The 24,074-nt window shown below is 39.7% G+C and overlaps 3 protein-coding genes across 4 annotated transcripts in view; 1 reads left to right on the forward strand and 2 right to left on the reverse strand.

Annotated features, from left to right (window-relative positions):
• LOC111392905 overlaps positions 1-2,427 on the forward strand; it is a 3,484-nt gene extending 1,057 nt beyond the window's left edge. The window contains exons 2-3 of the mRNA XM_023018319.1: positions 10-1,431; positions 1,543-2,427. Coding sequence (XP_022874087.1) covers positions 10-1,431; positions 1,543-2,427 — 2,307 coding nt within the window. The remainder of the gene's footprint in view (positions 1-9; positions 1,432-1,542) is intronic.
• A 522-nt stretch (positions 2,428-2,949) lies between these two features.
• LOC111392906 (uncharacterized abhydrolase domain-containing protein DDB_G0269086-like) lies at positions 2,950-5,177 on the reverse strand. The gene is made up of 4 exons (XM_023018320.1): positions 4,758-5,177; positions 4,478-4,577; positions 4,264-4,407; positions 2,950-4,184 (listed from the first exon to the last, which is right to left on the reverse strand). The coding sequence occupies exons 1-4, from the start codon at positions 5,175-5,177 to the stop codon at positions 2,950-2,952; spliced, it is 1,899 nt and encodes a 632-aa protein (XP_022874088.1).
• Positions 5,178-20,091: 14,914 nt separating this feature from the next.
• The window catches only part of LOC111392891, a 10,632-nt gene continuing 6,649 nt past the window's right edge, over positions 20,092-24,074 (reverse strand). The window contains exons 7-9 of one of the 2 annotated variants that reach the window (XM_023018301.1): positions 21,219-21,403; positions 20,701-20,869; positions 20,092-20,528 (exon numbers count right to left, since the gene is read on the reverse strand). The gene's annotated coding sequence lies outside the window, so the exon portion shown is untranslated. Of the gene's footprint in view, positions 20,870-21,218; positions 21,404-24,074 lie in introns of both variants that reach the window. The other variant, XM_023018300.1, reaches the window with a different exon arrangement.

Raw genomic sequence — 24,074 nt, forward strand, 5'->3', positions numbered from 1 at the left:
TCGGGCCAGTTCTTGGGATACATTGTAAATCAGAGAGGAATTGAGGCAAACCCTGCAAAGGTGGCGGCTATAATAGAAATGAGTTCACCTCAGAAGCCAAAGGAGGTTCAAAGTCTCAATGGCCGGATAGCCGCTCTCAGCCGCTTCATCTCCCGAGCCACTGATAAAAGCTTGCCTTTCTTCAAAATATTAAAGCAAGGAAAGAGATTCCAGTGGACTTCGGAGTGCCAAGAGGCCTTCGAGTCTCTGAAGAAGCACCTCGGTGAATCGCCCCTCCTATCAAAACCCCATCCAGATGAACCTCTGTTGCTGTATCTAGCAGTGTCAGATGTTGCAGTCAGCGCGGTCCTAGCCAGGGAAGAAAATGAGCGTCAATTGCCGGTATATTACATCAGCAAAGCACTTCTGCCAGCGGAAACACGCTACTCCGACATGGAAAAACTGGCACTCGCACTCATTACAGCTTCAAGAAAACTCAGGCCGTATTTCCAAGCTCACACAATACAAGTCCTCACCAATTTCCCTTTAAGGCAAGTAATGCAGAAGACGGACGCGTCAGGACGCCTACTGAAATGGGCTATCGAGCTCAGCGAGTTCGATCTCACGTTCCGACCTAGACACGCTATCAAGGGCCAGGCCCTTGCCGATTTTATGGTCGAATTTACCAAAGCCCCAGAAATGGAGGCCCTGATGGAACCAGCCGAGCCCCCCGCATGGAAATTGTTTGTAGATGGGTCTTCAGGAGAGGCAGGCGCAGGGGCAGGAATTGTACTGGAAAGCCCGGAAGGTCATTTGTTGAATTGTGCGGTAAGATTCGGCTTCAGAGCCTCGAACAACGTAGCCGAATATGAGGCCCTTCTAGCAGGACTAAGGCTCGCCAAGGAAATGCAAGCCAGGAAGCTTCTGGCAAGCAGTGATTCTCAGCTCGTGGTGAATCAAGTAAATGGGGACTTCGCGGCCAAAGATGATAACATGCTCGCATACTTGAAGCTGGTTCTGGACATAATTCCCCATTTCGAAAAATTCGAACTGACTCAAGTCCCTCGTCTGGAGAATGCTCATGCAGATGCCCTCTCAAAATTGGCCAGCAACGTGAACTCAGAGCTTCTAAACATCGTCCCCATTGAGCACTTATCAAAGCCCTCCACCTTCGAAGGTGAGGAGTTGCTGTGGATAGAAGTCACCCCATTGTGGACGCAGCCCATAATGGCGTATCTAAAAGAGCAAACGCTGCCTGCTTCCAGGAGTGAAGCAAGGAAGTTAAGGAGAAGGGCCGAACACTTCGTCCTCCACGAAGGAACCCTTTACAAGAGAGGCTTTGCCTCTCCCCTTCTTCGATGTGTGGGCGGCGAAGAGGCCACCTACGTACTCAGAGAAATACATGAAGGGATCTGCGGAAATCACTCAGGAGGGACGGCTCTGGCACACAAGGTCCTCCGTCAGGGCTACTTCTGGCCAACCCTGAAAAGGGATGCTTGCCAATTTGTCCAGAAATGTGACAAATGCCAGCGCTTCTCGAACGTACAAAGACTGCCTGCGCAGAGCCTCTCCATAGTGACCAGCCCTTGGCCGTTCGCCAAGTGGGGCATCGACTTCATTGGTCCGCTACCAAAGGGTAGAGGGAGCGCAACTTTTGCCATTGTCGCCATCGACTACTTCACTAAGTGGGTCGAGGCAGAACCCCTTGCCCGAATCACCGAAGCCAACACTACGAAGTTCGTTTGGAAAAACGTCATCTGCAGGTTCGGCATCCCTCACTCCATTGTCTCTGATAATGGGCGGCAGTTCGACAACAGGAAGATGCGAGAGTTATGCGACGAACTAGGCATAAAGAAAGACTTCTCGACTCCGCATCATCCTCAGGCAAATGGACAGGTCGAAGCAGTGAACAAGACTATCAAGCACACCCTGAAAAGGAAACTGGATGCCTCAAAAGGCGCATGGGTTGACGAACTCCCCCACGTCCTCTGGGCCATCAGAACGACTTGCCGGACCGCAACGGGTGAGACCCCATTCTCAATGACCTACGGAGCCGAAGCGATGAGTCCGATCGAGGTCGGTGTCCCATCACATCGGCGGATACATTTCAATGAGATCAGCAACGATGAGGCGCGCATAAATGAACTACACCTCCTTGAGGAGAAGAGAGACGCTTCCCAGATGACCTTAGCGAAATACCATCGTAAGATGACCCGCTTTTACAACTCCAAGGTTAGAAACAGAACTCTCCGCTTGGGCGACCTTGTTCTCAAAAGGGTGTTCCAATCTTCGAAACCAACCGGGTCAGGAGTTTTTAGCCCAAACTGGGAAGGCCCGTACCGCATTCGGGGAGAATCCCGACCTGGTACTTTCGAGGTCGAAGATATGTCTGGAAGGGTGTTACCTCACAAGTGGAACATAGAGCACTTGAGAAAATATTACCAGTAACAAGAATGTTCCAATTTGATCCTAGGTCGTCATAACTAAATCAGTTGTCCTGATCCGACGTTGGTTGTAAAGATTATTAAATGATGGAATCACCGTTTTTAAGGGGTGTAACTTATCTTCAGTAATGAATTTTCAGTTCCAAACCGGGTCGGCCAGGGAAAGGTTTCCTCAGTTCTTCAAAATGTCCATTTGAGTGATTCTATCGTCACTTATTAGCTGATGAACAAACGTTTCCTCGCATTTTCCTAATTGCTCTGGCCTCAGATTATTAAGAGGTTAAAGTAAGGGGTCACTCCCAACCCACTTAAGTGCTGACTTGTGTTCGCTTAAGGAGACCGATTCACAATTGTTAACTGGTCATTGTCACGAGGCAGTCGGCCTAATGTTTGTCATTCATACAAGTATAAAACAAAAAGAGATACAAAGAAGCAGAAGCGAAAGAACTTGAAAAAGAAATTTAACAAAATTTCCCATTTCATGAAATTGAAGTACATGGGGGCCGAAGCCATTACAAAGGAAACCCTAATCTGAGGGAGGAACTTCAGCACTGGCCGCCTCCTGGGCCTCTGGAACCTCCTCGGTAACCTTGTCAGGCCGACCTCCAGCGGGTCCCCCGAACTCCTCCTCTAGTTGAGAGATGTCCAGTGTGGGGTGCACCTCCTTCAGCCGACCCAATAGGCTCTGGGCATTCCACGAGGCCCAGAAGTTGGCGAAGTCGTCATAAAGGGGGTGGTCCTCGAAGTGATCAATGAAATTTTGAACCGCCACCTCCCCCGCTGACTTTAACTCCTCCCTCAGAGAGGCAATCTCCACTGACTGGGCCTCTGCTTGTTGCTTCAGCTCCGCTTTTTCTCTGTTGGAGGCCTCCAGGGCATCAGTGGCGAGCTTGTGGTGCTCATTAGCGTGGTCAAGCCGCCGAGTCACCACAGCCCCCTGGCACTCCACCTCATAGAGCTCTTTTTTCAGCCGCTCCACCTCTGCCTGCGAAGCAGCGAGCTGGACCTCAGCAGCTCTCTTTGCCTCTTCTGCCTTGGCAGCTTTGGCCTGGGCAGCTCGCACAGCGTCCCCGTAATGCATCGCCTCCTCGAGGCGCTTGGCGAGGTCCTCCCTCTTGGAGTTTAGATCCTTCACCAAGCCCTCGAGTTGGATACTTGTGCTTAGTGCCCGGGCCACGCAGGCGCTGTTCACCGCCACCAAGTCTTCAGCAGTGCAGGAGGCGGTGTGGTCCCTCCACTCTTCGGTCCAATACTTGCTGTGGACCACCGCCACCGCAGCTGTTTCCGGAGGGAGAGCCTCCAGCACCTCCCTTACTGGCTCTTCTGAACTGGTGCCGAGGAAGTCAACTTCTTTGCTGGAGCGGGCCCTTTTCCTCCTCTGCTGCCCCGGAACATGTTCAATAGGTACGGCCGTGAGGGGCGTCGTGTCCTGGGCAGCAACAGGCTCCGCAGCAGAGGGGCTTCTCTCTGGGAGGGCCACCCCAGTAAGAATAGTTGTCTGCCGCATAACTGGGGGTGGCCTCGCCACAGTTGGGCGTCTGGGAGGGGCAGCACTTTTCTTGCCCTTCCTTCGAAGGTCGGCCGCCGGATCTTCCTGAACCTCCTCCTCTGTCGGAGGCTGAAGTCTCTTACTGGCCTCCACCAGCTCCTCCATTTGTTTCTTATATGAAGAAGAGGAGGCCTTCAGTGCCCTTGCTTCAGCCATCATTTTCTGAATAGTTTTGAAGTCAGGGCGTACTGGCAGCTTCTTGTTGAAGTTATCTGCAAAGAAAAGAATGAGGAATTAAATACAAAGTATTGGGAGTTCAGTTTAAAAGAGTGTGGGCTTCGGTCCTATTACCTTGGGACGCCATTAATTCGTGAGTGACGAAGTGTATGTTTTTCCGAATGAGCCTGTGATATGACCTCTTCTTCTGAGGCAGTTGATAAATAACGCAAATAATGTCGAAGTCCTCTGTCGACAGCTCGCACCGAGGGAGGGAACCTGCGAAAAGAAACATCTGTTAAACACAAGCCCGACCGAAGAGAAATAAAATATCAACTACTATACTCACTAAGTGTTGAAAACTTCGCCGGGACTGTAAGAGGCGCCAGGGGGTCCCCCTCCATTGTGTCCCATCGCCCCGCTGCCCAGCACCAAGAGCTCTTCCATTCCTTGATGGAGCTCGGCAGATCGATCACAAATGGAGTATGGGAACCCCATGACGTCAGGTAGTACTAGCCCCGGGTCTTATCCCCCCCGGCAGTAACCTTGGGTATGTAAAGAGTTTGGAAAACGGAAAGGGGCATCTCCACTCCTAACGACGCCTCTTTCCACAACATCCAGGAGCCCACCATCTGGCTCCAGGAGTTCGGGTTGAGCTGCGTCGGGGCTAGCCCGTAAGACCTAAGCACCAACCTAAAGAACGGGTGAATAGGCAGCCTAAGTCCGGCCCTAAGGATCGCCTCACTAATGGCCACGCAGCCCGACCTTGGGTAACAAGCCCTCTCTTCTGGCCCTGGGAGAATCAGGTCCACACTGTCCGGGATCCTATATTCCGTCCTAAGTCTACCAAGGTCGGCCTCTCTCAACTTTGATGAGTAGTCCGATGCCCCCCAGTGCACAGAGGTATCCGGAGGGCTATCTGGTCGCTTCCACATGTTTTCCCCTCCCATTATGGCCCCAGCTATTTCTGAGGAGGTCGCCACAATGGGCTCGTCCACCCTCACAATCTCTAAACTCCTACCCATACCAGAACTCCCTTCCGAGGCCATTCGTTAAGAAATTTTTAATCTAAATGGGTATTGAAACTTACGGGTTTGAAAGTGTTTCCTAGCCGGAAATGGTGCAAGATCGCCGGAAATATCGCTCTCTCTCTCGCCGGAGTTGTCTGTAGAACGCCGGGAATCGCCAAAAAATTTGGGAGAAAATTTTGTTTTTTCGTAGTAAAGGTAGAAACTCTGATAAGCCCCCAAAGTTCACCTTTTATAGGAAAGACAAATCCAATCTCCACCTTTGAATTCAAATACGATCAATCTAAACCGTCCGTTGTATTCTCGATCCCAGCCGTTGAAATGAAACGCCAGATTTGATCTACGCCCAAGATGTCGCTGTAGCTTTCACGCTAAATTGAAACGCGTCGCCTCGGTTACCAAAAGCCGTCAATATTAATTACCGGCCGCGGCAGCCTTCTAGGGGAATGGGCGTGGTACCCAACTGTCACCTTGGAAACACGCAACAGTTGTCAAATCATTGGACTTCTGGGTCGCCTCGGATGATCTCCTCCCCCAACTTTACAAAGCTTAGCCGCAACCGATGCGAAGGCCCCAGGCGCTGATCACTTCGGGCGCTGCGTTCCCACCCTTGCTTTACAAAGTTCTAACAATCTCCCCACGCGTCGACCCTCTTTTTCCGCCAACACTTCGGCGAGAAACGAGTCCCCCAACTTAACAAAGCCTGGACGCACCCGACGCAGGCGCCCCGTTTGCTATCGCCTCGGTCGATGCGCCCCTCCCATGCTTTGCAAAGCTTGAGCCGTCTCCCTCTTCCTGACAACGCTTCGATGAAGACGAGTCCCTAAAAATTCCTATAACGCTTTAAAGAACCCGGCGTGAGAGTATCATCGGCTCATCGCCTCGGCTCTGCGTTCTTCCGATGCTCTACAAAGTTTTAGATACCCCCATGCCGCGATCCGGTCAGGAAAACAAATCCACGTATAATATAAATATTCATCCTCAGATTTGGGGGACCACTGTTACGCCTCATTTTATGAGCCTCGGAACCACTCCGACCCCGAAGCCTCTCCGAAGTGATACACCGATTCCTGCCCCGGAACCGCTCCGACCCCGGAGCCTCCCCGAAGTGATACACCGATTCCTGTCACTGATCTGCCGAAGTGCCTTCCGAAGTGCCCCGTCTCTGAGGTCCGAAGTGCCCCGTCTCCGAGGTCGGGTTCAAGTGGCTTGAACCCCCGTTAGAAGATTCGCTGCCAATTTAAGATTTGCTCTGCATATAAGGTTTAAATTGATGTGACGTCCTCCATAAAGCTATTTGATGTGACTTATCAACTTTATGTCAATTCAACTCGGGAGAAATAAACTGTCCGCCCACTCTACAAGCGCGGCTGATTGACGCCTATGAGCAGATGCTTCATACCGTCAGATGTATACACGTGTTCCACATCCCACGGTTCATACCACCTATAAATACCCAAAGATTGGCCAGAGGCAAAGGTAATGAAACTCTCAATAGATAGCACTCCATAACAAGTTTATATATTCTCCTCCCCCTTTATTGACTGATTGATTTGTGTAGTCCCTGGACACTGTTCCGACCACCCAAATCTGACTTGACCGTCGGAGTGTATACGGCCGCCACCACCGCTGGTTCCGGCCGTGTGCGCCTGACAATTTGTTCATTTCGTAGGGAGGAATACGTGGAGTAGCTACAAGTTGGCCACGTGGAAGAGCCATTTTTAGAGGTCAACACCTTTAATTAACGAAATGCATGTGGGTACAGTATAATTATTCGAACATTGATATATATCATGCATGGAATAAAGTTATACTTAGATGAGAATGTTGGAGGTACAACTTTTAGCAATTTTTTACCATTTTTTAAACCTATCATTCATACGAAAATCTACAAGCATACAGCACATATACACGTGGTCACTTTGAGATATTGAGGATCCAACTATAATTAAAAAAATATTATGATTGTGCTGGCCAATAATCGATAGACCTTATAGGACATAATACAACCTTAATTAATAAACTCTCGTACATGGTTGGTTGGTGAAAAGTAAATAAAGACGAAAAAATAGTAATTACCAAGACATAATTATTGAAATGATAAAAATTGCAAATTGTCTATTTTTGCTTAGAAGACCTTTTTTTCCCATAGATGCATTCAAACGACATACAATGAGATTGTTATCCAACCTTATTATGGTAAATCTCGACTTAATTATCAATGGATAAATACTATTTTACAAATCAGTTGTTTCGAATAAATATGTATCGATAAAATTTGACTTAATCATCAAAGTAGTTTATTGCTATCAAAGTTTTAGGCACGTCGTTACAACTTAATTTCAGTAAAGGTTCATTCACAAGACTTCTGCTTTTATTTTCGCCTCTAATAAGACAAACAACTTTCAAAAATTATTAAAATGGGTTCAAAAGTTATTTTTTAATCTCAAAAATAACTTTAAACTTTTTAAAACTCTTGCAAAATAGGCTCCCCGTAAGATGATTACACTATACATTAAAAATTAGTGAGGGGCATAAATGGATTGACGCCAAACCTAGGTATTAGGTGAAGTTTCATTAGAGGATCTTAAATGGTCCACAAATCCATACTTAATACCTAATAATTACAATCCATGTGAGTCAACAAAAAATAATCTTTTGCAAGCTGATATTACCAAATTATGGGACCATTTGTACATTGGTGGTCCTCCAAAATCATGTCGATTAAAACAATTTTGTCCATTTCGATATTTTTATTTCCTTTGAAACTTGGAATAAACGGATGATATCTATTCACTACTAGGTGAATCACTACTAGATGTATCAATAGCCTTGTCGAAATCAAATAAGTAATACACAAATTCTTGGCCAAAATAAAAATTGAACTTTTCTAGATTTCATATTCTTAAGTTTTGATTATGGGTAATCCAGCTATTCATAAAATTTTTTCGAAGCTGATTCTAAATTGATAAACATTATCGTATTAATTCATGGGAATAAAATAATAAATTTAGAGGACAAGATGTCATATTGCTTTAATTTACTATTATAAACAAATAAATGTAGGAAAAAATTACATACAAACCTACATTTAAAGACTAATTTTCAAAAATAAGGGAGATTAATTTTCATTTCACAAATCATGTATTAATTAAATTTAATAATTATGATTAATAAAAAATTTAATTAAACCTAATCTACATACCCACCACCCCCTCCACCCCCATTTCATTCCCAAATCTAAACCCTAAATATTTTCCCACCTCTTTCTTCTCTCTATCCTCTCTCTCTTTATCACCCTCTCCCATCCACTCAACCATCTTCCTTTCCGGTGTGACGAAGTATCATCGATCATCGCTCGCAACATGACGAAGAAAGCAGCATACTGGCAGCGATGAAGATGCTCGCGGCGATGGCTCATCTCTACTCGCAGAAGTAGCGGCAAAGATTGTAAACTATTGGACCCTCCCTCCCGTACCCGATTCGAACTGGTAATGACTTCGGTCTTCTTATCAAAGATTTCTTCACTACTCTATCCTGCTTTGCTTTGCCAAAAAATGATCGATTCCTATACTTTTGGCAAGCTTCTTCAACTGTTTCTTCTTCTAGCAATGGCCGTGTGGAAGGTGAAGATTGATTGAAGCATTTTTTGTTACTTCTGGATTTGAAAATGGGAGAATTTGAAGTGGCTGAGCTTGTGTGGTGCTAAAACAGCAACCTATTGGGATTGGAATGTGAAGCTTTGGTCCCAATTGGAGCTGCTGCAATGGACCACGACTACAATCTGTCGCCTTCGATGGTGGCTATGATTGTGGTGTGTAGATTTGTAGGTGGTGTAAGTCTGCAGTTGTATTTATCTGCATTTGTTAATTCTGTGGTGCTGGTTGGTGTTTGTTGAAAGTGTTGGTGGTGATGATTGTTGTTGTGAATCTAAGGTGAATGTAGTATTTATGATCGTAGATTTGAGTTGAAGGTGGTAGTGGGAGTGCATTGGAGGTGATGGTAGTTGTGTGGATGACAACGGATCTTAGAGATTATAGGAATTACAACAGCTAGAACTAGAGGGAGTTGCTAGTCTGGAATTACACTGTAACCCTGATTGACTATAGTAGAGATAACTGACTTGGTTCTGGAATTTTTCCCATAGTAGGTTTCTCCGTCAACAAATTGTGCATTATTCACTGTTTTCCATATTATTACAATTGCGGCATTCAAACATAGGAAAAATGGACTTGTATGTTTAATTATCTAGAAAACTAATTAAAAGTAACTTGTTGCTTTAATTAGTATAATTCCACACATAAGGTCGAAGTAATGAATTGTCTAGAACGTAAACTTGATAATTCTAAAATTTGAAGTTGTTTCCAGACCCGAACTCACAAGTAGTCAAGAGCGTTCTAGGCATCTCAAAACAACAACGTATTGGGATTGGAATGTGAAGCTTTGGTCCCAATTGGAGCTGCTACAATGGACCACAACTACGATCTATCGCCTTCGATGGTGGCTATGATTGTGGTGAGTGGATTTGTAGGTAGTGTAAATCTACAGTTGTATTGATCTACATTTGTTAATTCCGTGGTGCAGGTTGGTGTTTGTTGAAAGTGTTGGTAGAAGTGATGGTTGTTATGATTGTTGATGTGAATCTAAGGTGAATGTAGTATTTATGGTTGTGGATTTGAGTTGAAGGTGGTAGTGGGGGTGCATTGGAGATGATGGTAGTTGTGATTGGTGATGGATTGTGGTGCTAGTCTGCGGTATATGCAGATTTGTTTGTGATGACCCTATGTAACCAACAAACCAAGTATGTGTTTATTATGACTGGTTGTGACCAATTCTTTGTTAATTATGATCGATACCTGGTTACAGTTAATACACCGAAGACAAATTTGATCACAGTTAGTTACATTGAAGACAAATTTGGTCACAGATAACACATATCAACAACTTGATTACATACAGTCACTAATAATCACATATAATACAAATATGGTCACAAACAATAAATCAAATCACTAGACAACACAATTAGTCACAAATCTAGTTATCTACAATTTCTAAAGATTTTTGTACAGTGGGTATAGAGTTGGGATAGAGAGAAATCGTTTTCAATTTTTGAAAATTTCTCTATCGTGATGTGAGGTAGGGTGGGTGTAATCTCTAATTTTCAATTTCTGAAAATGAAAAAAAAAAAAGAAAAAAAAAAGAAAAAAGGGTGGTGTAGCATGGTTCCGTGGGTGTAGGGTGTAATTTTCAGTTTTCAATTTCTGAAAAATTTTCTGAAGGTGGGGTGTGATGTGGATGAATATATAGATTAAATTGTATTATTATTATTTATCACTTGATTTATGAAATATTTTAGGGAGTTTGTTACTCGTGAAATGTGGTTTTTATATGTAGGAGTTGCATATTGTTTCCAAAAAAGTAAGTTGAAGAAATTATAAATGGCCCATTAAATCCAAACTTCCGTATTTAAATTGGATCCACATGATTTTGCTCAAGAGGGAATTACATAAAACCAGGCATTTAAAAGTTCAAATTCAAAGTTCAGGGATGAAATTTATCTATGCAAACATCAGGTATTATATATAGTTAATTCAACCAATTCAATTAAAAACCCTAATCAATTCCCCAAATCAATCTCTTCACTTCCTTCCTTATTCATTTCTCTCCATTTCTCTCTCCACTTGACCACAACTCCAGCGCCGTCGCCCACCGCCGGAGACTGCCACTTGCAGTACGCTGATGAGCGCCGTCGAGCGAAGCAGATGCGGCGCACATTTCCCTCACCCCAAACCCTAATCAATTCCCACTATTCATATTTCTCCAAACCATCGCCTCACTCCTTCTCTCTCCACAGTCTACACAATCATCACCTTCGACAGTTTTGTCCTCACCTTTCCGTCGTCACCGCCGCCCATCGTTTTCGCCCACCCCATCATCCACCCCCAGTCCATTTCACCTTAGAGGGAGCGCCGGTCAAAAGAAACGGGAATCATAGTGAATTTTGTGGCTATGAAATGACCAGTATTTTGCGAAGCAGATTCGCCGCGACGATGAAATGGCATTTGCGAAGCAGATCCACCCACTTACCTCGGCAACTCTTCACAGATCCATCGCGACGGTGAAATGAACAGTGTTAGTGTTGTGGCGATTTTGTCGTGGTGTCTGTGGTGTTTTTGTGTGGTTTGTGTGGTGGTGGGGCTGGCGATTTGGGTGGGTAACAGCTTTGCATTGTGTTTGTATGGTGGTGGTGAGGGTGATTGTGTGGTGGCGATTTTGTGGTGGTTGATCAGCGATTGGGGTTGCTAGCAGCGTGGGGTTGATATGGTTGTGTGTGGTGGTATTACTGTGGCAGATTTGGGGATTTTTTTTTTTGGTGGGGGTTGTTGAGGTGGTGGACCTGGTGGTCATTGCGGTAGACGGCGATGGTGTGACTCGCAATATTTGATATGTGACCTGAAAATTGTGAATTGTGACTCCTGACTCACAATTGGTTAAGTTGTGATCGAAAAATTAATCATGACCAATTAATTCAATAATTTGGAATGAGTAAATGGATTGTTGATGGGGTGTTGTGGATGTGATGGTATGGTGGTGTTATCGGTACGGTGATGCACATGATGGTGGTTACATCTGTGACCGACAATTAGGCGTCTGTGACCAACTATTTAGTCGTCCGTGACCAAAATTCATATGTCTGTGACTTAAAGATAATTTGTGACCGATAAACTGTGATATATGTGACCTATAGATATAATGTGACTTGTAATTTGAATGATCTGTGACCTCGAAATAATATATGATTTACAAAATTTTTTATCTGTGACTACGAAATAATTTTGTGACCAATTAATTTGACAATATGTGACCAATAAATAAATCTGTGACCTATAATTACGAATATGTGACCATTAATCGTGTAATTGTGACTTTATTATCTTCATTTAATAAATATTTTTAATTAATTAAATATAAACCTGATTTTTGAATTTTAAAAGTATCTATTTGATTTTTGAATTAGGGTAAACTAAATACCTGAGATGTGAACTCTTCCCTTTGCTCAAACTCGATCCAGTAGTATTGTAACATAATGTGAACTTCTTTCTAAGGCCCATTGAATGCAATTTTAAAATGGCAACTTACAAAAATATCCCTAAAATTAGGGACCTTTTGATATTCATACCCAATTTCATCACATCACACAATATGCAGCGTTTTAACCTTTGAAGATGAATTTCAAGAGTAATTCTCAATTTCTAAAAAAGAAAAATTGAAATAGTAACTAAAGAAGAACATTTCTCGACCGAAGAAGATAGATGTAAACTGAACACGAAGATCAATCCAAAACTGATTTCCACCAGCAGTGATACGGCAATTGTTTCCTGATGTAGTTTTGAATTTGTTTTTCATAGAGGAGGCATTGAATGCAAGCATAATGTTTGCATCATTTTCAGTTACAGAAAATGGTAAGCGGTCCAACTTTAGAAGGTAGTACTAATTAATATATTTTACATATTACTCGTATATTAGATATATATTTGAAAATTGTAGTAATTTGTGAAATCTATTTTTTTTTTTTTTAATAGGTTAGATCGAATATGACTATTGACCGTCTCCCCCTGCAATTTCAGTAGCACGTGCCTAACAAGTGGGATCAAACCTATTGAGTGACGAATTTATAGTAAGAAAAATGATTTACAGTAAAGGGTGTTGGTATAGACTCCGGACCCAACCAACCACTAAACCTTCTTTCTTTCAACCCGACATTAGTTAAAAATCGATCAGTTTCAAGGATAAAATATTCTCAAAAATTAATTTTAAAAAAAAATAAAAAATTGAAGTCCAAACCAAGTTTTCAGGATGAATCCAGATCAACTCGAAAACCAACTTTTCAACCTGCAAAACCGACCCAAACCAGCACCAGACGGTACGGGTCAGGCCAATTTCTCTTTTTCTCGGGTAAAATCCCAGCCCCACTTACAGAAACACATAAAATGATGAACTCTGAAACATATTCAGTGCATTGAATTAACGCAATAAAACTAGATAAGATAAATGTCTATTTAGTTCCCAAAAACTGCAAGAGTTTGGTTCAGTCTTTACCATTGACAAAAACCAGAAAGATGGGAACACAAATTTGGCCTAAATAGGAAGGGATTTAGTGAGAGACAGAAAATAAAAAGTTGTCATTTAAAATACAAATGTAGTCATCAGCCAACCTATTTTCAAACTACAAAATATTTTTAACAAAAAAATTAAATAGCACTAAGCAGTATTAAATGAAAGATTTTGTCCATCCACATTCTATACTGCTTACCATTTTCAAGCAATATCTTGATCATATTCTTTTCATGGTACATTTATAAAGACTAAAGCACTAGAGAAGGGCCATCAAATAAATAGCTGTCCAAACAACATATATTCATTCTTGTACAAGTGATATGCCTATGTAGTGATAGTTACATTACTAATGTCACAGCCATTTTGCTGTAAATCAATTGGCTACACCAAGACTAGAATAGAACCAAGTATGAGACAAGAAAACAGATGTACGGCATTTTCTTTTCATCATGGCACCATGAGCTTTCACTTCCCAGCTAAACATACATAATATATACAGGAACAGTTCCTCCTAATAAATGTCCACCAAAATCAGCCATATTGGAGAAATAGTTCCTCTTAATACTATCTTCAAAAGCTTGGGATGTATGTGATTTATGATCGACTAACCAAATTTATGCAAGCAAGTTACTATTTACTGTAATAGTGTGTGATTGTGTTAAGTTTTAAGGTTTGAATGAGCTTAAGAGTGGTTCACTGTGTTTGTACATCTCAGGTCTTCAAAGTATATGCACCAAGAGACAAGGAATTGTGTGATAATCAATGAAATGCCTTTGTTTCAAGGGTACATCCAAAGATTCCCAAATATGGCTGCCTTTGAACTGTTGTTGAATTCTTGGGTAGACTACAAACAACCTGACGAATTGTGAAACATCTTAATAGCTAGAGAGAGGGGCGGGGGAAGGAGTCAAAGCCACCATGGGCCTGTGAAATGTGTAGATTTAGCCCAGCTTAACTTCAGAATTCTACAACTCCCCATTCAGCCCAAATACCAAATAAAAAGAATGGAGCTTGTGGTCCTCCCATATTCCTACTCTCCTTTTCTCCTACCTTTCAAGTTACACGTTCATCTTCTTGTACTTGTCCGAACACCTTTGTTGTCTACTCCTTTCTAAAGAAAATGGAAACAGCTAGAGCAAAAGGAAAGGGGATCATAATGGAAAACTATGAAAAACGAAGAAGACGAAGATGTTGAAGGGGATAACAAGAAGAAAAGAGCACTGAGTCTCTTTGGAAGAAAAATGTCAGGTGCAGAGGGATCAATAAAGCCTTACAGTCAAGTAGAAACCTGCACCACTGATATGACCGATGCCAAACCTTACCATCGCAAACATGGAAGTTTGTGAATGTCATGCTAAGACTTCGGTAGTTTTGGCTTCCAGGATCCAACAATGTTTCTGTCAACGGTGCAGCAGATTGAAATCCTAAATATGCTAAGTAATTCTACTTTTTATCTGTTTTTGCCTATAATTATCTCTAAATAGAATGTCTTAGTGTTTCGTAGATAAAGCCAGTAGACACAAGTATAAACTAATCAATTAACCAGAAAGTCATTAAACATATAGTGGAATAAAGGAATGCCAACAGAGTTAAAACAACAGTGTTATAAGCACAAAATAAATACATGCTGATGATCAAGTTCACAGGCACAGCGACTAAACTAGTAATTAACCGAAAAAGAAGCAACCCAAATACTAGCTGGGGCACTGAACCATTCAGTGAAATACTGAAATTTTGACAAGGACAGTGAAGCTAATTCTACAAGATAATTGATTCATCTACAGACATAGTGCTGCACAGTGAATTACGCACGCAACAAACATTCTAACCATAAATCCACTTGGAACTTAACTCCATCAAACGTGTAGTTTTATACTCCAATATCAAGTAAAATCATAATCATGCATCATATATACCATTAATGTAATTTGAATTGTCATTACACTCGAATTGACCCATTGCCATTGGTATGGGGATTAGTAGAAGTTTCAGTAGTTCTAATTATTGATTCCAGCACTTCGCATCAAGGCTAACATGCAAAATTCAGCATTGACTACATGATACTAGATCCAAACAAAATCTAAAACAAAAATGAATTGCACTTTAAAAGGCTTTTGTGTCCATGACATTGTGGACTATTATAGTAGAACTCAGTGACTTATCTCAATTTTCACTTTAGAAGGCTTCTGTGTCCATTGATAAGAAATAAAATAAAATCTGGTACTTTTATTAACCTTTTTTTAATCTGACATCTTCTAACTCCAGTCACCACACCATAATCAATTGGTCTGTGGCAACTAAACACTACAGCACAAGCCCGTGGGAGTTCTCCGGGGAAATTAGATACTATGAATGAAACTTGGCAAGGATAAAGGGGGAATTAACATCTTGACAGTTATGATGTTCTGCAGGTTTCATTAACTAATGGAATTTGACGAAGCTAAAAGACGACATCGAAGATGCTTGGCAGGCCATAATGAACATCGACTCAAAAGCTCGTATGACTCTCACGAATGGAGAAGTTGAGATGTTACTGAAGGTAAATTCAATCCTTCCAAACTGATAAAAGGGAATTCTCTCAGGAAGCGAATGGCATTAGCATTGTAATGCAAGGCTCTGTCTTCTGTCTATTGCACCAATTTTTTTCAAGAACCTTGTTTCCGTCCATGTGAAATAAACAGTATATCCCTTACATCAGAACCTGATGGACAGAAGAGGCACGTTTGTTCTGCACTTCCAGTATCTAAGAATACGTCTGTAATACTGCTTTGTATCATGTCTTATTTGTCTGGAATGATGAGTATCATGTATCTCTATCAAACAACTGGTACTTGAACTTGAAGTACATATTTTGGCATTAGCACTGTGATGCTTACCGATACCATAAAGTTACTAAGCAGTTTACGGAGTGCTTTCAAGCAGTAAGTTCTCAAAAAGCTCAATGGAACATACCTAAGTCAGGCTTCCCACTTCGTTCATCGGTTTTGCCAGTCAACAGGAAAGCGCTTGAAACAAAAAATTTATGATCCTCAAGAATATTACATTTTCACAGCAACGTCTCCTTTCCTGTTACTAAAGAGAAATAGAGTTATAGAACTATAAACCAACCAAAATAATCTAATTTAGCTCAATGATTAAATACAACCACCAATTAAGCCTAATATACTTTAAGAAACCTGGCCCGTCTAAATCTGGGCCGGTTTGATTTGATTAGCCAAAATCACCTCTTTTATGTTTTATGTTGACCTCAAAAAATGTAGCATTGACGTATCAACAGATCCCAAGGCCTCTGACGTCCATGCAAAATTTGTTCCTTCATACTAAGACAAACCGTTAGTCACACGTGGCCTTCTCCGGTGGGGGTGGAGCCGGCCGCGCGCACTCCGATAGTCAAGTCAATTTTGGGAGGACAAGCATACGAGTGTAGGAGAGCTTTAAACGTGAACCTCAACGATAAAAGGGGTCGACTTTGGGAGTAATATAGAGAATAAAGAAAGCAAAGTTATAATATGGGAAGTCTAAACTTGTATTACCCTAGAATGACACAAAGTGTGAGCTTTTATAGTATGGGAGAATGAGCAAGGATCTCGAATGAAAAGACACGTGGCCTCATCCATGCGATTGAAGCTTCCCACAGTGGGCATCAATTAATCACGCGAAATGAAAGCTAATATCACTTTGTCATCCATAAATCCTAGCTTGTGACAGTAGACTTGACTAAATAGATTGGCTGTGGCGACGGTAACAAGGAGTCGTCACATCAATCACGAAAATAGATTTAATTACGAGATTTCCCACCAAATCCTTTCCTCGGCTTTGCCTCAACCCATCAAGGCTCTTGCATGAGGGTTCAGCCACATGGGTTCGCATACTCAGCCACATGATGCATACATGGGTTCGGCTACGTGGGTCGCAGGGGGAGATATAACACTTTACATATAAATTTATTAAATTTTGAAATTAGGTATTAAATTAAGGGAAAATTAGGGTTATGCTCTCTAACTTGCACATGGTATGGTTATGGATCCTCAACTTTCAAAAGTTAGGTTCTAAGTCTCCAACCGAATTAAACTTATGAATCTAGGTTCCTACGTGACGAAACAGTTAATGTAGAGGTTAAGGTTCAATGTGAATTTCAATTGGTTGAAGAGAAATGATTAATGATTTGATAGTTTTCCCACTAGCTTTGAGTCATGTGAAAGTCGCATGCAATTTAACATCTATGTATTGACATTGGTTATGGGAGACGCAGATTCACATTTTTAAACCAATTGAAAGCTTAGAACTTTACTTTTGAAAGTTGGGGACCATAACAACACTACAGGAAAAGCTATGGTGCTTAGCCTAATTTTCCCCTAAATTAAAGCAAGCAAATATGTATAAACAAGAAGCTTAGAGGCAATAAATTAATGACAAATTAAATAACAATTTTGTTGAACTTGCTTTGGAACACCCTAAATCAAGGCATTAACATCACAGTTCACGATTTCAAGGTTGGAATTCTAATAAAGGAATTAATTCCTTCATTGAAACTTCCAAATCAAAAGAATAATGTTATTTATCATTGCTAGAGATCATCTTCATGTGATAAGGCATAAAATGATAATGTCACTCAAATGCATGAACATGAGACTCACTTTATTGACCTTATGGCTTGGTGCCACATCACATGGAGATCATAGTAATGCTATTTAGAGCATCTCCAATGCAACAATTTGCATTGTTGTACACGTGGCAAGCAAAATGATGGAAGGAGAGGAGCATCTCCAATGAAGTTGTGGATTGCACTAATTATGGACTGCATGTACAATAGAGATGATGTAGAGAGACTGTGAAAATAGATTTAAAATAAATAAAAATGGAGTATGTCTAGGATACTTTTGGGGTTATGTGATACTTTTTAGTGCAATCCACAGCCCCATTGAAAATTCTCGTCTCTACTAGAAGTGATCTTCATGTGATGCGGTAGGTGATGGGGCATTAAATGATAAAGGCCAATTAAGTGCATAGATATGAGACTCACTATATTGACCTTATCATCTCATTACATGAATACCATCAATTAGAGATGGCAATTTGAACCGTCAAAATCGAAAATCGCGGTTAACCGAACCGAATGAGGCAAAAAAAATCGAACCGATTGTGCAATGGGGCGGATATGATTTTTATTTTAATAAACCGGTTCATGGCGGTGCGGGTATGATATTTACGCTATCGAACCGAAACCGAACCGATTACCCGCTAAAAAAAAAAAACTGAATTGATTATTGGGCTTTACATTACTTTTTCATCTAGCCCAAAACAAAACCCCTCCCATTACATCTACCTGACTCAGCCGGCCAACCCACTTACCATTAGCTCATAATAATAGCATTAGTATAACAGGATATAAATGCGAACCCTACTCTCTACAAACCACAAACTCACGTACGGCTCCTTTTATTGTTATTTTTTCTATTGTGTGTAGAAAATCTACTTCTTCATCATACTCTAGAGCTTGTACAACATTTAGCGAGAAGGAAGCTGATGAAAATTTACATTTTTTTATTTAAAGATTAGTTAAGATCATTCTGGAATAGGTAGTATCGTTGTATTTTCTACTTATATTTCTTATTTACTATATAGGAATCAACTTTGAAAGTCGATCTATGCTAGTAAGACTTGTTGAGAGAAATGAATCAAGTAACTTCGATGCACAACATTTAAGAATGAAGGAAAAGTTTAGTATTGTTATATTTATAATATTGTTTGTTAAATTTGTATTTTACAATTGAAAATTGGGATAATGTTTGCATTTTCATTTGAAATATTGTTTGATAATGTTTGCATTTTCGTTTGGAATATTGTATTTTTGTTCTCATTGACTTTTTTAATAAATTATTTTATATCAATTTGACGGATGAACCTATAAAAATAATTTATTTTCGTGGTTATTAACCGAATCGAACCGTGCCGAACTGAACCGATTTACGTGGTTATGGTGCGGTTATGGTATGGTCAAAAAATTGGTGGTGCGGTTATGATTTTGGCCGAACCGACCCATAACCGAACCGTTGCCAACCCTACCATCAGTAGCATAGAAAAATATTAATCGGTCCAAATTTGATTGGAATTCCTATTTTAATTACTTTTTAAAAGGCACGGCCACCAGATGGACCCACCAATTAAGGCTTGCCGGCACATGAATCGACGCAATTCAGGATCGGGCTAGTAATAAATCTAGGCTATTTCAAGGTGGGTGTGCCCGGTTTGGCACCTCTAGGAATAAGCCCCAGGGAGATGACCTTTAAACGAGGAGTAAAACAAGCACTCGAATAGTATCATGGGAAAAGAGAATGAATCATGCTAGATGTACACTTTGACATTCCCCCTATGTGTGGGGAATCCATCATAGGGGAAATCCGTGCATCGATGAGAAAATCAAGGGGAAGATCAATGGTGTAGATCATGCCAAATGGAAGAGTGTAAACCAAGGTGCAACCCATAATATTCCTATAACAAGGTTGAGAATAAATAATGCTAGTGTACATCTAGCTATATTTTCTTTTCACATTACACTAACTAAAGGAGAAATCTAAGAGGACCAATACTCATTGGACCCTCTGTTACCTTTGACTTGTCTCCTATAGCCTGCTCTAACCACTCTACAATTTCACCTCCATCCATAAGACACCTCACAATCAAAATTTTAAGCATTTCAGGAGTCCCAGAATTAGCCTTCGAAGAGAAGCATGATAATCAGCAAAGAATGGTTCAGAACTTCCAACTGGGAGAAATTACAGAATATGCTAGAAAGACCCATCAGAAAAGCATGTCAAGATTTCTCATCTCAATATATTTGTGTAATAATAATAACCAAATGTCAAAGGCAAAATAGTTTATACAATAAGTCTTCCTCAGAACATATAATCGTGTAACTCAAAATAACTAACCTCAACTAGCTTTTGAAGTTTTGCCCAAAACGCATTAATAAATGACTCAATTGATATGCCCATGCTGGGAATATGGTGAGGTCGAAATGGGCTATGAATTTGTCAAGTGCCTTAACTGTCACTTTTCGTGCGTCCTTGCTCAACAGGCCCTCGAGCCAAGTCCTTAACATATTCTTCCACAAGGACAGCTAAAAAATGTCAGGGTTCCTCAGATTCCTTCTGCTGATATCCACTGTTCTTAAAGTCAATATCAATCCGAGGCTTTTGCCTGATTCATCTACTTCTATTTCTGTTTTGTGCATTTGTTCACCTTGTTTTCCTGAATCACATTTAGAACTCAATATGATAGCCTTTAAATCATTGTCTCCTGTCGAATGTGGATCACCACCACAAGAGAGCTAAACGAAATTTTCTAAACAAGCAAATCATAACATTTTTATGGATTTTCTTGAGAGCATTATTTGACATTATTAGATACTCGAAATCCTCACATCACCACGTAACTCCATCTTTGGTCTGTCTACACTTGACTCCAAAATGTTGAGCTTGCCAGTGTTGCCCAGGGTAATGGGGTATTTGGTGGTGGCTCTGCAACATCTTTTCCTTAAGTCATTAAACCTGATCTCAAGTGCTCTTCAGGGCCCGAAACTAGGCTAGGATCTAAAAAGAAGAAAAAATAATAATCACAAAAAAGCTAAAAGAAAAGGAAACATTTGAGTCCTATTTTACTTTCTAAAGGACAGTATAAGTTCAGATATAAATTTCTAAAATCTAATTCACTTTAAGAAATATTTTATGAAAGTCATAACCACCTGAAAAGACATCTTTGATTTTTGCACTCCTAGATCATTAATTTTCACATCAACAAACTACTAATTGCTAATTTATATCAAAGTAATTATTAAATTCTATAATACTTTACATAAAACAAACAAATCATAACATTTTTACGAATTTTCTTGAGAGCATTATTTGACAATTGACATCATTGGATACTTGAAATCCTCACCATCGTCACGTGACTCCACCTTTGGTCTGTCTTCATTTGATTACAAGATGTTGAGCCTCCCAGTATTGCCCATGATAGCGGGGATATTTGGTGGTGGATCTGCAACATCTTTTCCTGAAGTCATTAAAGCTGATCTCTTAAAGCTGATCTCAAGCGCTCTTCAGGACCCGAAACTCGGCTATGATCTAAAAAGAAGAAAAATTATAATCACAAAAAAAGCTAAAAGAAAAGGAAACATTTAAGTCCTATTTTACTATGTAAAGGACAGTGTAAGTCCAGATAACAGTGTAAGTCCAGATATAACTTTCTAAGGTCTAAGTCACTTTCAGAAATATTTAATAAAAGTCCTAACTACCTGAAACGACATCTTCTTCAATTTTTCCCTTCTTAGTTTATTAATTTTCACATCACAAACTACTAATTACTAATTTAAATAGAAGTAAGTACTTGAATTCTAGAATACTTTCTTCATTTTATATTATAATTGTTACATAAACTAAACTGAATTCTCAACACAACAAAATAAATTTACCAATAATTCTGGAAGCACTTGAACTAGGAGACTAAGTCACTGTAATAGTACATTCATATTGTTGTTACTGGAACAGATTAAGGAGAATGTTAAACAAAACAGAAAGGAAACTTTTACGACTAAAGAATCACGCTTTGAAAAATCACGTTTTGTATTGTTCTTCACAGCCAAAGAACCAATTGACTTGCATGGAGCTATATTAATGTATAGTATATTCTGCCCCCGTCTTTCCTTCAAGGCGCGTGTAAATTAGTATAATGACAAAATGATTCAACATGACTTTATATGATGTAGATATACACGAGGTAATGGAAACTAATCCTCTGATCACCTAAAAAGGTTCCAGCATGCAATATCGAACACTTCAACAGTGGATAGTCAACGCAATTGTGGCATCTCTTCTTCTAGACAGTTGTCAAAAGGTCAATGCCATACACTACTGCAAATTAGACTTAATGCGCTGAAGATGGGATGAAAATGCAATAAATACATGCATTAGCAGTGAGCAATCAAAGCCCTTGCGATATCTCTGCATTCTGCTGCTTGTCCAGAGCAAATGCTCTACTTTTAGGGTCATTTAAACTTTCATTTTCAAATTAACAGCATTCAAATTGTACAGGAACTTACGTGCATGACATAAATCACCAGTGAGGAAAACCAATACGCACATGCAGAATCACGAAATTTGACAAAAATAAAAAATTAAAAAAAAAAGTTCTTAGAAAAAAATCAAGGCAAATTTGTATGCATGTCCACACAATTGTGTCCGTTCATAAAATTAAAAAATAAATAAATAGAGAGAGAGAGAGAGAGAGAGAGAGAGAGAGGAGAAACCTACAGTCAAAAAATTCATGTAGAACATGAAAAAAGAGAAGCCCAAAAATAGATTATGTCAAACCGTATCAAGAATTCTTTTTATTTTGGTAGAGCTTAGCAAATAAATATCATATGCAATCCCATAAAATTGGTGGATACATAGAAATGAGAAAAACCCCACAATCACAGACTTCATTTAAAACAAGCTCAAGATAGAATTTATGAAAAACATTCACCCAAAAATAAGAACCATTTTATTTTTAATTTTGAATAATCAAAATGTACAACACAAAACATTAGCGGAAAATAACAACGACCTCAACTGAGAATTTAGTGAATTTTAAAAGTCCTTTTAAATTCAGGTGTCCCCAATAGAGATTTTAATGGATTATATTAAAATCTGATGAAATCTAGGTGTAATCAACTGAAATTCTAATTAATTTCATTAAATCCATTAAAATCTAGGTGTCCTCAATAAAGATTTATAAGGATTTCATTAATAAAGGGGTTTCAAGAGATCTAGATGAATTTCAATCCTAAAAATACACATAACAAACCCTTTTGAAATTAGACCATTTTTAACGAGATTCTTATGTATTCTGTACACATCTATTTAAATTCATGAAATTCAGTAAAATTTATGATCATTTTAAAATTTATTAAAATCATAATTGAGGTCAGCCTTCTAAATATCTAATGCATCATACATATAAATGAGATAAACCCATAACTACGAAATTTGTGGGGAAAAAAATATTGACCGTATCAACATTCTTAAAAAAAATCCAAAATCCATCTTATTATTTACTCTTTTATATTCAATTTTTGTTTATTTAAACTACTGTAATAGAATTTTTGGACAAAAACCGTCATCAATGATGGAGGGTAAAATCATCTTTTTACATTACTGTAACAGGAATTTGGACAAAAATGATTATCAAGGACTGAGAAATGCTAATTAATGGAAGATTGGGGTAAAATTGTGACAAAAAATGGTTGCAGATGGAAAGTGCACTTTAGCCCTTACAAAAAAAAATGCAATCAATTTAAAAATTAATAAATTTCATGTACATTAAGCCCATGTTTGGCCTCCATTCTCTTTTTCATTTTTTTTCTCTCTCTTATTTTCAACCACACAATCTTCTATAAAATAATATTATACACAAATCAAAAACTTTTTATTCCTTTTCAACCACACATTTAAAAAAAAAAAAAAAACAATTCCAACCATTAAAATTTGGAAAGAATTGGGCCAAATTGGGCTCTAGTTTATTTGGTTTTGATTAAAATCTGATTTTAATTCAAATCAAAGTCAAACAATCAATATTAATCATATCTTTTATGTGTCTCACAACTTTTCAACTATACATTTCAAAAAAATTTATAACAATCTACTGAAAAATCTAATTTTAATCCCCATCAAACACCTTCTAATTAAGATTTTAAAATGTTAAAAGCTAATTAGCATGACCTTGCCTTTTCGATTATAATTATTAATCATCGGATTT

The sequence above is a fragment of the Olea europaea genome, unplaced genomic scaffold, assembly GCF_002742605.1.
Source record: "Olea europaea var. sylvestris unplaced genomic scaffold, O_europaea_v1 scaffold994, whole genome shotgun sequence".
Lineage (NCBI taxonomy): Eukaryota > Viridiplantae > Streptophyta > Magnoliopsida > Lamiales > Oleaceae > Olea > Olea europaea.

Excerpts from the sequence above, each read along its gene's own strand:
- LOC111392906 (XM_023018320.1), bottom strand. The coding sequence starts at position 5,177 with ATGGCCTCGGAAGGGAGTTCTGGTATGGGTAGGAGTTTAGAGATTGTG. Across the intron at positions 4,578-4,757 it reads CGAACTCCTGGAGCCAGATG|GAATGGAAGAGCTCTTGGTG; the intron begins GTGGGCTCCTGG and ends AGCTCCATCAAG. Across the intron at positions 4,408-4,477 it reads GGCGAAGTTTTCAACACTTA|GTTCCCTCCCTCGGTGCGAG; the intron begins GTGAGTATAGTA and ends TTCTTTTCGCAG.